Source organism: Empidonax traillii, unplaced genomic scaffold, assembly GCF_003031625.1.
Source record: "Empidonax traillii isolate 1590-97213 ecotype Southwest subspecies unplaced genomic scaffold, ASM303162v1 scaffold27:size3997909, whole genome shotgun sequence".
In the NCBI taxonomy this organism is placed as follows: domain Eukaryota; kingdom Metazoa; phylum Chordata; class Aves; order Passeriformes; family Tyrannidae; genus Empidonax; species Empidonax traillii.
Genome location: NW_020955220.1, coordinates 3,847,720 through 3,860,185, shown reverse-complemented (window position 1 = coordinate 3,860,185; position 12,466 = coordinate 3,847,720). Strand labels below are relative to the sequence as shown.

At 37.9% G+C, this 12,466-nt stretch overlaps 1 protein-coding gene across 5 annotated transcripts in view; it reads right to left on the bottom strand.

The window, feature by feature from the left end:
* PLCE1 (phospholipase C epsilon 1) overlaps nucleotides 1–12,466 on the bottom strand; it is a 144,621-nt gene that overhangs the window by 18,333 nt on the left and 113,822 nt on the right. For all 5 annotated transcript variants that reach the window (XM_027909440.1, XM_027909455.1, XM_027909461.1 and 2 more), the window contains 9 exons: nucleotides 8,447–8,569; nucleotides 8,225–8,361; nucleotides 7,092–7,330; nucleotides 6,023–6,084; nucleotides 5,721–5,886; nucleotides 3,852–3,959; nucleotides 3,324–3,440; nucleotides 3,083–3,241; nucleotides 2,000–2,123 (listed from right to left, as the gene is read on the bottom strand). In XM_027909440.1, coding sequence (XP_027765241.1) covers nucleotides 2,000–2,123; nucleotides 3,083–3,241; nucleotides 3,324–3,440; nucleotides 3,852–3,959; nucleotides 5,721–5,886; nucleotides 6,023–6,084; nucleotides 7,092–7,330; nucleotides 8,225–8,361; nucleotides 8,447–8,569 — 1,235 coding nt within the window. The remainder of the gene's footprint in view (nucleotides 1–1,999; nucleotides 2,124–3,082; nucleotides 3,242–3,323; nucleotides 3,441–3,851; nucleotides 3,960–5,720; nucleotides 5,887–6,022; nucleotides 6,085–7,091; nucleotides 7,331–8,224; nucleotides 8,362–8,446; nucleotides 8,570–12,466) is intronic.

The following is a 12,466-nucleotide window of genomic DNA, read 5'->3' as shown; positions in this document are numbered from 1 at the left end:
TTTTAAACAGTAAGTAAATTAAATAAGAAGTCCTGTGCTGCAAGACATGCTCAACCCTTATGTTTTCTCTGAACATGGCACCTAGAACTTAAACAGCTCCCCACTAGACTTAAAGGTTCAGTGAGTGAAGTATATCACTGTTTACTCAGGAGAAAATCCCCAGTTCTGTCAGACCAATTGTCCATCTAGCTGAGCATTGTCTGACAGTGGCAACAGGAGATACCATTTAAAAAGAGCAACCAGCTCCACTTCCTGAGTACCACCCCAACAAGTACAATTCCTGAATATTAGAGATGTTGCACTAAATATTCCTACCTACGACATTTGCTTATAAATCTGTCCATGAATTTCTCCAATCATTTTTTTCAACATGCTGATGCCATTTGGCTCTGCAATTTCCCATGGCAGCAAATTCCAGAAGTTTACTACCGGTCACACAAACAAATACTTCACCTGTTTTAGACTGATCTTCCACTTGTTTTACTGAGTATCTCCTAGATCTAATGAGTAACAGTTTTGTACTCCCCTTATCCATCACTTCACAATTTAGTAAATCTGCTTTCAATTCATTTTCTCAGTCCCCTTCTCTACCAGCTGGAGATTTCCAGCCTTCTCAGGCTCGTGCAAGGCCACCACTGCACTTGCTTTACTTTTTTTGGCTGCCCATCTCTCTAACTTCCTTAACCTCATCACATCCTTCTTGAAATCTAGAGGCAAAAACTGGACAGAACTCAAGTTATAACATATTAAGGTTTTATATACAAGCCAAAAGATGTTTTGTTTTCAGCACTGTCCCCGATCATCTCCATTTTTTGGCTGCCACTGAACACCAAGATGAGCATTTCAGAGAACTTCCAGTATTTCCATGATTTCTGAAATTGATACTGCCATCGTTGATCTTAGAATTAGAATCATATAAACAAGGTTTAAAGGTTTCCCCTCAAATATCCTTACATTTATCTACACTGAAGCACATCTGCAACTTTTTGTCCCCGTGGTCAGTTTTGTGACTCATTTACAGAGTTTAACAATGGTGCAGGGTTTAACTACCCAAAGAGCTTGGTTTCACTTGTACCATCCCTGCTGTCTTGCTGGGTAAACACACAGTGATCTACTTTGATATATTCTCTGAAAATTGTTATTTAAAAAAAGCAAGTAGATGCATTCAGCTTGTTCAATCCATACACAGAAGTTCTGACAAATATCCTTTGACAAAACTTGAGAGGATTAAATATTTTTTGACATTTTCTGACTCCAACTGTTTTCTCTACCACAGCAAAAGAAGCAAAAAATAAAAGCAAGACTTCAGCTCAGCTGCCTCAGCGGGCACATTCTGTTTTCATCTGTAGTAGAATCAAGGAAGTAGTAGAAGTTACTAACCACAGTATTTGTTATCACTTCTGGCATGCCAATCATTAATCCAATCTGTAAACTGCTCCTAAAGGTGGATGTAGGCTAAACTGCCAGTACCTGAAGGGTAGGAGAGCTGAAGTGTAGACAGCCCATGAACTTACAAGGCAAGTCACTGAGGCATGTCTTGCCATTTTCTCACTGAGTACCTGATGCCTCAATAAAACCAGTTTCACTGAATAAACCAAGGGCTCAGCAGCTTCTCCACCTTTGCTATGAACAGTTGATGCCTCAAGTGTAACTAGTGGGTACTTCACAGATCATGCAGATGCCAGGCCTATGCTAACTTCAGCTTTCAGGTGTCTATATAGGTAATGTAATTTATAAACACTAGAATTTAGCATACAGTGCACAGTTAAAACATATAATGGTTGGACTTAAAGTCATATCCAAGTCCTCTACACAGTCAAATTAATTTCACAGCATTAGAGACTACTGTACCAAAGTGCCACCAAGGACATTTAGTACACCTTCCTCTCACAAAGTAAGATCAACTTACCTACCTTATTTCTGAACTAGAATATTTACATCCTTATTGCTACAGTTCTAGCAACATCACTGTAATAAATAAATGAATAAATATTGTTACCATCAGAGAGAGATTCATAGTCATAGTCATATTCATCCTCTTCATCTTCTTCCTCTTCATTGGTAGGTGTGGGGTTGCTAGCACCATTGCTGGCCTGTGCTTGCATATGTGCCAGCTGGTGAGCCTACAACAACAGAATCACTTAGTATTGGCAAGTGCTTTTAAAAAGCTGTTTGCACCTTATTTTATTTATATGAAAGCACTGAACGAGAAATAAATCAGATTGTTGAGATTGTTAAGATCAAACTAAAATACCATTTTAAGGGCGTGAAAGTAAAGAAAACCTGTATTGGAAGAAAAACACTTGATAAGATATGAAAACTAATTAATTATGGGAAAATTTCCACTTTGCACATCAATCAGAGCAAGACTGCTTTTTTGCAGTCTGAGGTATGCTGTTCCAGAAACAGTTTAAAACTTTTTCAAAAGATGGAGTATGTCCATATACTGGTATGAATCAGTGTGATTTACTCATTCTGTTACAAGAATTTAAGCCTAATGCAACTGTGTTTACATTTTCAAGGATTCAATCTAATTGCTGACTAACCATAGCCATTATTATATTGACGTTACTATTATATTGACGTTATTCTCATACAGGTATAAGCACTTATTTGAATAGTAGAGTCTCCCATGAAAAGGGATTAGGGAAGAGAGTATTTGCCTGGATTGAATATGAAAAAAGAAACAAAGCAGAATTCTACCAAAAATTACTACATATTGTAAATATACACATATACTTAAGGCACATCACCATTTCTCAATAAACATGAACAATAAATGTTACAGACTCAGAGAGAAAATTCATTTAAGTTTATCATATAGGGCATGTGGTGTTAATCATAATATTATGAAGTATTATAAAACTAATATACACTGAAATTTAGTTATGCTGTATCTATACTTTACTATATGTTTTGTCTACTTATTTGAAAGCATTGCAATCCACTGTGAGTCTTCTAAGCATGAATACACATTCGATTATTCTGCTATTCATACAGGAATAGCACAAACTTTAAAGACAAATTAATTATTTCTAGCCAAAGTTAGGTCTCACAACTTGCTATTAGGGAAAGACTTCACCTTTTGTTTCAATATATCCACTGGTGTTTGATGGGCTTTCAGCTTCTTGTTTTTAAGCAGGATTTTTCTTTTCAGTTGGCCAGGGGAAGGAAGCATGGGATCATCAGAAAAGTCACTCTCAAATAAAAACTTTGTCACCAACTTATCTCCAAATACATTCTGAAATATCAAGAACATGTGATAAATTACGAAAAATCCCAAGGCATGTGCTCAGAGTAATTCACTGCAATTTATGGCTTACCTTGAAGATCTCAGCCATCTTGCGCTGCTGAGGCAAAGAGCAGTGGTTTTCTATGGAAATGATAACCGGCATGTCGGAGGTGATGAACGCGTTGCGATCGATGGCTTCAACCACCTCCTGTGGGAAAGGAGGGCCATCGAAAGAACATGGGGTTATTTTGCAGCATTCAGTTAGCTTACTGTGAGCTAAAGGGGAAGATATCTGTTTTCCTCTCTAAGGAGAAATGGTCCACGATTTGTTTTCAAAACAAGCCAGCATCTTGTTCCAACAGGACTGGTAGTACCTACTTATGTTACTTATGTTGACAATAAAAAGACAGAAAATTACAGTATATATGCTGCAAAAACGAATTTATAAAACATAATCTTTGAGGAGTTCATGTCTGACAATCCACAGTTCATATTCTATTAGGATTTAGCCCATTAGGATTTGTATTCTTTTAGTTGGCAATTTTTTTCCTTTATTATGGAAAAAAATACTTTTTTCTTCTAACTTTTTTTTGTATCTTATGTGCAGCTATCAGCATACCTTAAAAGAGATCTTCGTAGTAAGAGTGTGACCATGATAAATGATAGGCATCCCGTCATCACCATCCCAGCAGTCTAATTCTACACTTCTGCAGCCTTGTAAAAGAACCTACAATGGAATTGAACAGTGTAAGCACATCTAAGTCACAGTCTCATGCCATCAAAGCAGAAGACAGACATTGCAGAGCTGAGTGAAAGCCCAGTGATTCAGCAAGAGTGCTGGAAAGAGCAATCTCTGTGAAGCAAAGAGCCCACAGAAGCTAACTGCACTCCCTAACTGAAACCTTCCTTTCCCATTAGAAAAAAAAAGGGAAAATTAAGAAAGCATGTATTTTCTCAGGAGAATTACCATAAAGCTTTGAAATTCATGGTGTCTTACAGAATACAGGGAATCTTTTTGCAGAAGTTGGTTCCTAATGTACAGCCTAATTTTCTGAGGGAGAGAAACATTTCTACATTTCTCCCTGAAAAAACAGCTGAAAGGCAACATGGCAATTTATTCCAGGTTGCTCCCATGACAGCTTATGGGGATAGTTCCAGTTTGTTTGCTGGTTCTTTTTAGTTTTTTTAGTTTTATAAATTGTCTGAAAATGTCTTAAGAAACAAGTTCTATGCGTATAGCTAGAATGGAAATGTGCCAGGCCTTCATAAGCAATTATATTAAGCGAATTTACATCCATTTTTCATTTATTCATTTATTTATTTTAGAAAGCCCTACTTGCTAGAAAACCACTGAAGGAAGCAAAGGATGAGGGGAAAGATAAGCTAGCCCATCTGTTGACAGCCCAGCTTATTACTGCTATCAGTATTTAGCATGCCTGTCATCTGTGCTACAATTAAATATTTCACTGAATAGAGATATCTCAACAATAAAACCCATTTCCAGCAAAAACATACAGGAACAAAGAACAAGTTACTCCTCCTACTCAAAACCTGAATAATTTGATTTCAGACAGTTGTGTCCATAGCTGGCACACCACCACTTCTGTGAGAGCCAGACACACCGAGCCAGAACAAAGTGCCCCTTCAGCTGCTGACTTGAGGGACAGGGAGAAACTTTTCTGAATCATGCAAATTTTGAAGGCAGCTGAGCCCTATGTCACTTGTCATCTATTACCAACACAATACTCACATCACCACGTAGTGCTACTACAGGAACCTCTTCAATTGCATTATTCAACCTGATCACGTTATTCAGGATTTCCTAACACAGCCTCATCCCTCTGTCTCATAACCCCAGGTGAAGGAGCACATGGAACACCAGATGAGCCCTTCTCAATGATGAGTCATTAACATTTAAAGTAATGAAAACACTACTGACAGGAAGTTTGATGCTTTCTCTAGCATTCTGTAAATACAGACACGAAAAAATATATATACAAACAAACACAGAACCAAAAGCCCTAGGGAAAGATCGTTCTGTTCCTGCTCACCACCAATAAGGCATGAAGTCTAAAAACCTGTAGAATATTCCTAGAAGTAATGTTTTTAGAAGTTATAGTTCCATTTGAAATTCATCTAAGCAGTGCAATGTACAGTATTTCAGTAGTGTTTTTGACATCTGAATGAACTAAAATATTAGATCAGTCTTTCCTGTGGGAAAGTCTAATTTTAGTAGGTTGGGTCAGACCGACTGGTGTCTAAATGCTATGAATCTCAAACTAAACCCATTTTTTTTTTGCCTTAGAAAAGGCATTTGAGCACAACTGTGCTTACAGGCAGCTTTCCCACACATCATGTTTTCCAACATTTTGCAAGCAGAGGTTTAGGACATTTAGATTTTCAAAGCAAAAAGGTCATGTTTCTACAACTTGCCAGTAAAACAAACAAGTTCATGTTGAAAGCTGCACAGCAATCCAATCCTGCATACCTGGCTGTAGAGCTCTACTGAAGACTCCCCTTTAAGCTGATGGCCGGTAAGGTAAGTGTTGTGTGAAGATTCTATGTAGTAATAGGAGAGAGGAAAGTGCAAGTCCTCAGCGTTCTCCTGTGATTCATCATTTTTAGAGGCAAAGTTGTCTTTATCCATCAAAAATCTAGAAGTAAGAAGATGTGAGGAAATTTTATGCTGAGCTGAGCATTTTGTGACTGTCATATAAACATCCATACACTGGTGTCGTCTTGAGAAATATATATAGATGTAGATATATAAATTAACACATATGTAATTACCTTGCAAATCCTTCAAAAGATAGCAGCCCTTGTTGGCACATATTCACACTGGGTTCAAATTTCTATAAGGAGGAAGAAATTTAAGAAATACATCATAACAATTCTTAGAAATATGTCTTTGTCATGTTTTCATAATGTACTCTGCTCATAGCACTCATCAGTTGGTATGTAAAACCAGTCTTTGGTTAAGGATAATTATGTGCCTGTAAATTGTGTTTTACAAATCAGTAAATAAGTATATTGAACTTATAATTGTAAATCATAGAATCATTCAGGCTGGAGAGGATGTTGGGAGGTCATCTCTTCCAACCTCCTGTTCAAAGCGGGGTCAGTACTTAAGCTGAAATTAATAAGGGTCTATGATCAGTCATCCCACTCCTATCTACTATGCTTAAACACAACATACAACCATCTAAATAATTGAGACTTGTGGTATTCTAACTCGATGTTTCTTTAGAATTTCTGTCTTTTAAACTTTGCAGTTTTATATTGTGTGTTGATAGTTGAAAGAAAGAGTTTTCAGCCTTTGTTAACTGCCAAGTGGGGGGTTAATCTGGAAGCATATTAATTATGCATGTCTGGAGAAATAAAAAATTTTCTACATATTTCTTAAAATCTTCAGCAACTGTACAAAAGAGAATAAAATGTCGATGTTTGCTTTGGAATTTTTTTTATAATAAAATAAAAATATGTGGAAATGGTGCTTTTTTAAGTTCCAAATTAGGGTTAAGCTCAATCAAATGTGGTCACAGACAAGGAGAAAACAATGAATGTCACAAATACTTTTCCCTAGTGATGACATCCCCTCCCTGCTAAAGCACACATAGCCAATAAAACTCTTTATTTGCATGATTTTTAAATGAATTTATTTATGGACATCCATAAAATTTTCTAGGCCAAAATAAAGATAGTATTAAACTTCAAACTGAAGTAAACACTAGTGACAATATCAGTGTGAAAGGAGATATCCACACAGATGCTATTCTGCCTGGCAGACAATGGTAGTGGGGAAAACGGAAGTAATAGGAGTTCAAGTAAAAAGAAATTACAAGATATCTGCATTACAGACCTGGATAATACTGAGGATTTCATCATAGGTACAGTGTTCTCCTTGGCAATTCACTAGGAAGTCGTTCAGCTGCTGGATTCCCACTCCAAATATTCCCAGTGATGTGCTTTCAACTCCAGTACCGTTGGTAACAATGCTGGCAGCAGCAATAGCGTCAGATATTTGCCTCTGGTTGTCTGATAGCTGCTGCCTGCTCTTAATGAACAAACCAAGGTCTGAAACGTTTCTAGTCAACAAATCTTGAAAGAAAAATAAGGGAATATAAACATAAAATAATTATGTGTATTATATATATTGTGTAGAATATAATGCAATATACAATGTGCACGAGTATCTGACTGAATATTTTAGCACTGACATAGTAAATTAGAACAAACCCATCTTGGTTTTATTCACTTATAAAAGAGCAAGAGTCCATGGGAGCGTTCAATTATTGTGAACAAAATCCTGGAAACTTGAACACAGATCCACAGCCTCTCACACACCATCACCCTGGGCTCTCCTGCTTTCTCTCACCACCACAAACAGCCTCAAAGCCTTTCCTTCACTGTGTGCAACCCCATACCCTTCCTGTTCAATCTCTGTTTATCTTCTTCCATTCCCCTGTGCCAATTGTTCTGCACCCTCCCCACAAGATGCCTGGCAGAAAGGCTGTTTTCTTTAAATGTGGCCAAAGTTCAGACTTAGATTAGGGTAACTGGGGAATGTAAAGAGGGACAGAGGCTTCCTTCCCCTTATCCCACATAAAGCAGATCCACTAGGAAACCAGATAAGGAAAAAACAGCCCAATGAGGCACAGGCCACAGCCTCCTCATTTATCCTCCCTATGGTGGTTTAGTGTTTTAGCCCCTCCAGAGCTCCTAAAACCTGTACAGATACTTGAGCTCAGCCACTCAGCGACAAGTTTTAAGCCTCTGCTACTATCGGTTACAAATATATTTGGCTAATGGAAAGCCAGAATACTTTTCCTTCCCTTCATTTCTGCCTTTCATCCTGCTTAGCCAAGGCATGGCAGCAGTCCTCTACTTAAACTTACAACTGATGGTTCTTCTCGAGACTGAGACACTTTTTATTAAGGTCAATAACCAAAGTTGCTCAGTAGTCTAACAGCTCAATTTTCCTCTTTAACAAACCTAAATCAGGTTGGAATCCACTGCTATTTTCATCAATCTTCAAGTTTGTATAAAGTGGAGCAGGGTCTAAGCCGGATCGGTTGCAAGGCACAGCATAGATATCAAAAAGGTCTTTCAGATCCTTGCGGCTACGGACACTGCAAAAAGAGTTGGAAAGTTCAATTTTTGCTCTTTTATAAACTTGGATGAATGAAATCAGTACAAAATAAAGACATATTTTACCTGAAAGATTTGAAGAGCTCTACAAATTCCACAAAAGTCATGTTACTATCAGATACCATGAAGTTCTGAAACCCCTTCATTCCTCCTTTAACGCGGCCATGCCAGCTACTGCTGCTCCATGTGCTAAATCAGAAAAAGACTGCTGTAGTTTGGGTACACTAAACTTCTACTTATTGAAACATTATGCTGTATTACTGTAGTAATAGTTTGTGCTATCCTTAATGCATTTATTACCGATATCTGGAAGAAGCAAATAAAACAGAATCTTGTAAGATGCATAATGACAGTTTGTACCTTCTTGTTTTATAGCAGCTTTTCTTCTCCCTGAAGACAACTGCAAAATTTGCCAGAATAAATTATGTATATGCACGGTATTCAAATCTTTCATGTGCAAAAGGGCCTGATGCATATGACACAAATGAAAGCATTCTTGTTTGCCCTTTAAAGAAAACTATGCCAGTATTCTTGTAATGCAGGCTCTTTATGAAGTTCATTAAAGATTTGCTATGGAAAAAAATTAAATGGAAGCAGAATTCCTTAAAGCTCTGCTGTTAAAATAAAAAGCTAATATTCTGACTAGATAGGCAAGAAAACCAAGTATTTTCCTTATGCACCTGGAGTTTCTTATATCTGGGAGCATTGAAGGTGCAGATTTTAAGAAGAATAACCCTTCCCCTTTCCTGGCATTCAGCTCTCATTGTTTCCCAGCCCATGGGTTTCCTTGGATACTTCCCAAGAACAGTTGGGATTGTCATCAGAGACAGGTCAAACTACAGTTCTCTTCTTCTGTTAAGATTGGACAGTAGCCCCTGGAGGGCTACTCTCCATTAGAACCAAATGAGGTTCTAATGATTTCCTCCTTTCAGCTTTGCAGACTGAAGTAAGGAAAGCAAACTGGAATTTCTTGAGAGAAAAGGCAGAAAACGATCACAAAACCAACTATCTGGTGCTATTTATTTTAATTGATTTGAGTAATACCAAGCCCAGCCAATTGCTCTGTAACTGCAATCATTAATCTAAGTTGTGCAGATGAATAAAGTTTTTGAAATAAAACCAGTACATTTCCAAAAGTCACTTCCCAAAACCTTCAGGCTACTACAGGATTTACACTTGTAAGGCCCTCACTTGACAAACATGAACAAATCCTTAGTGAATTACATGTAGTAATTTGCAATGAGGGGCTGAGTTCTTGAGCCCCCTCCTGGGCCTAAACAGCAATGAACACACACTGCAGGAATGAGATCTGCCAGCACCACCATCCTGAAAAGGGAGGGATCTAAGCAAACAACTGTCTAGTTTGAACCATAACTGCAGAAGTTACAGTATTTGTTTAAAAATATCAGACAAGGCAACTGTGTGTCAGACTTTATTGCTCTGTAATGTTATACACAAATCCATTAATCTATGAATTCTGCCATCAGGTTCAGTACAAATAGTTCCAACAGCTGTGATGGAAAAACAGGACCAGCTTGTTGTCCAGTGTTTCTGAAGACATGCCTGCAAGCAGGTGACTTTTTACCCAAATATGCTAGATTAGAATCCTCAATTTACTCCTGGCCTAGGATGAATGCATATAATTGAAAAGAGAATGTGACTTAAAAGTATAAAAAAATATCATCTACTTCAGTGGATAACAATCAATTTGTTTAACATCATTATGACAAGTACTGACATACTGCATATAACTTTTTTTGGATTAAATAATTCCTAACATTTTTATCAGACAAGAAAAATAAATCATGATGAGGAAAGTCTCTAGACTCCAGAAAACAGACTGGATCTGTAGATTACCAAATGTAAGACCAACAGCAGAAGAAAATGTTCAGCATTTTACTAGATCTGATCACTAAAGACTATCTTCCAGAGTCGTTCCATGGGTAATACAGGTTGTTAAAAAAAAAAAAAAAGGCAAAAAAATCCTAAGAAAACCTCACCATCAACAACAACCAAAACTGCAATTAGTGGCAGTCTGGAATACACCTGTATACAGTTAATGAGAGAGCCAGCTTATTCTCCCTTCACCAAAAAAGCCCACATCTCTAGTTTTCCATCTCCTGTGGTCCATATTTCTTTCTCCTGCTTCCTCCACCTTACAGGTGGCACTAATTTCCAAAAGACCTTGGAAATTTGTCATATGCACATCTGCTTTGAAAGAATGACAAAATCAGCTGCAGGCTACCTGTGTTTGGAAATCAGGATGTTTGGATTGTAAAAGGACTTATCTGAACGTAAATTATTTGTAAGGACATCAGGAATATCAAGGTTATGAGTTATATATGTAAAAATACCATTTTTCACTCTCTACCCGTAAGAATTACTATTATTTAAAATATACAATAAAGATGGCCAGGTCCTCCTGTTTTTCAACTTTTATCATTATATTTAGAGATTTTTTTCCACTTTATAATATTTTATTTTATTTAGCACTTCTCATTTAGTGAAGACATTGTTCTAATTTACTGCTGAGGTAAAATGATGCACATACTAGATGCAAAAAGAACTAGAAATCTCTCTTGCTGTCCTCCTGCTACACTGCAGGACCTAGCGATCACCTGTCACCAGCTCAAGCTTTCTGTGCTGCTGGTGGGACCCTCTGCCCACTGCTCTCCTAAGCTCCAGGTTCTGTGAGGGACTGTGTGCTCACCTAATGTGCACAACCAGCTCATGTCCAACACTGCCTCCAACTATGAAGCCTTGTCAGTGTTTGAGCCTAAATCCAGATGCTAATCTGAATTACTAAACTCTGCTCATCTCACCATTAGCTCTCATCTGTGCAGTGCTTATACAAATGTGTATGAGCACACCCAGTGGATCCCATATGTACCACACATTGTGAATCACTGCTCCAGTCTGCTCCTCCCTCACTTCTACCTGTGCTGTCACAGACACCCATTCTGCCACTGTTTCATGTTTGGTATGTTCTATACCTGAAACAGCTGAAATAAGCTATGGCATGTTATTGCCTGACAGATTGCCATATATTTGATGTAACACAAAGCAATAGGACGTGCCATGACTGTGGGTGGATTGCCTGAAGTACAAACCTTGCTGTGTCCTCCAAGACAGTTTGATGGTTTGACACTAAGCTCTTTATCCAGACATCTAATTACAGAAGTCTCTGGAGCACCTATTCCCAGAAGAGCACCTAAATTCTATATTGGAGGCAACCAGCTGGCTTAATGTAAAAGATATCCCAGGAGTAAATTAATATATATATAAGGTGGAAGATCACAAGACTTTGCAGGAAAGCAGAGCGAGCCAACTACTTGATAACTTGGACTCACTGATCACAATTGAGGCACATGTGAAGTTCCACACACATGAAAACTGGCAAGCACCATTCAGACCTAACAAGGGTCCACAGACTAAATGCCACGAATAAAACTCCCTCCAATGCTCCAAATCTCTTAATGGCTCACAAAAACTAGGTCAAGGTAATGGGTAAAACACGTAAGTCTGATCTGAGAAGATTTCCACAGGACAGGTAAAAGAGCCATCTAGCTGTTTCCCCAGCAAATTTTAGCAAGAAGTGCCACAGTAAATTTAGGAGCGCTCTGCTCTACCAAGGAGTTGCCGAGGAAACTTTGCCAGGGAAAACCTGTGATAACTTGGGGAGGCCCACAGTGCAAAGCTATGCAGGGATCTGCACAGAAACCCAGGACTGAGAGGATTTAAAAGAACATTAGCTGTCCTTCCCCAGGGAACGCAAGTTCCCCATTGAGCCTTTTAATCTCTTTTAGAGAAAAACAAGCATTTTGGCATAAAACCAAAAAGCAGATTAGCAAAACACAGAAGCATTTTCCAGAGGTAGTAAAGCAGTATTTCTTCAGTTTAACGTAAAAGAAATCTGTTCTAATACTAAAAAAAAAAAAAAAAAACACCACCACTAAAAAAACCCATAACCAAAGATGAAAGCTTAGAGACACAAATCCAAGTTTGTGAATGATAGTAAGGAACAAAAAGTAAAAAACATGGTAAGAATCTCAGAAAGCAGTGTTAAGCAGTTTTAAGCCAACCACA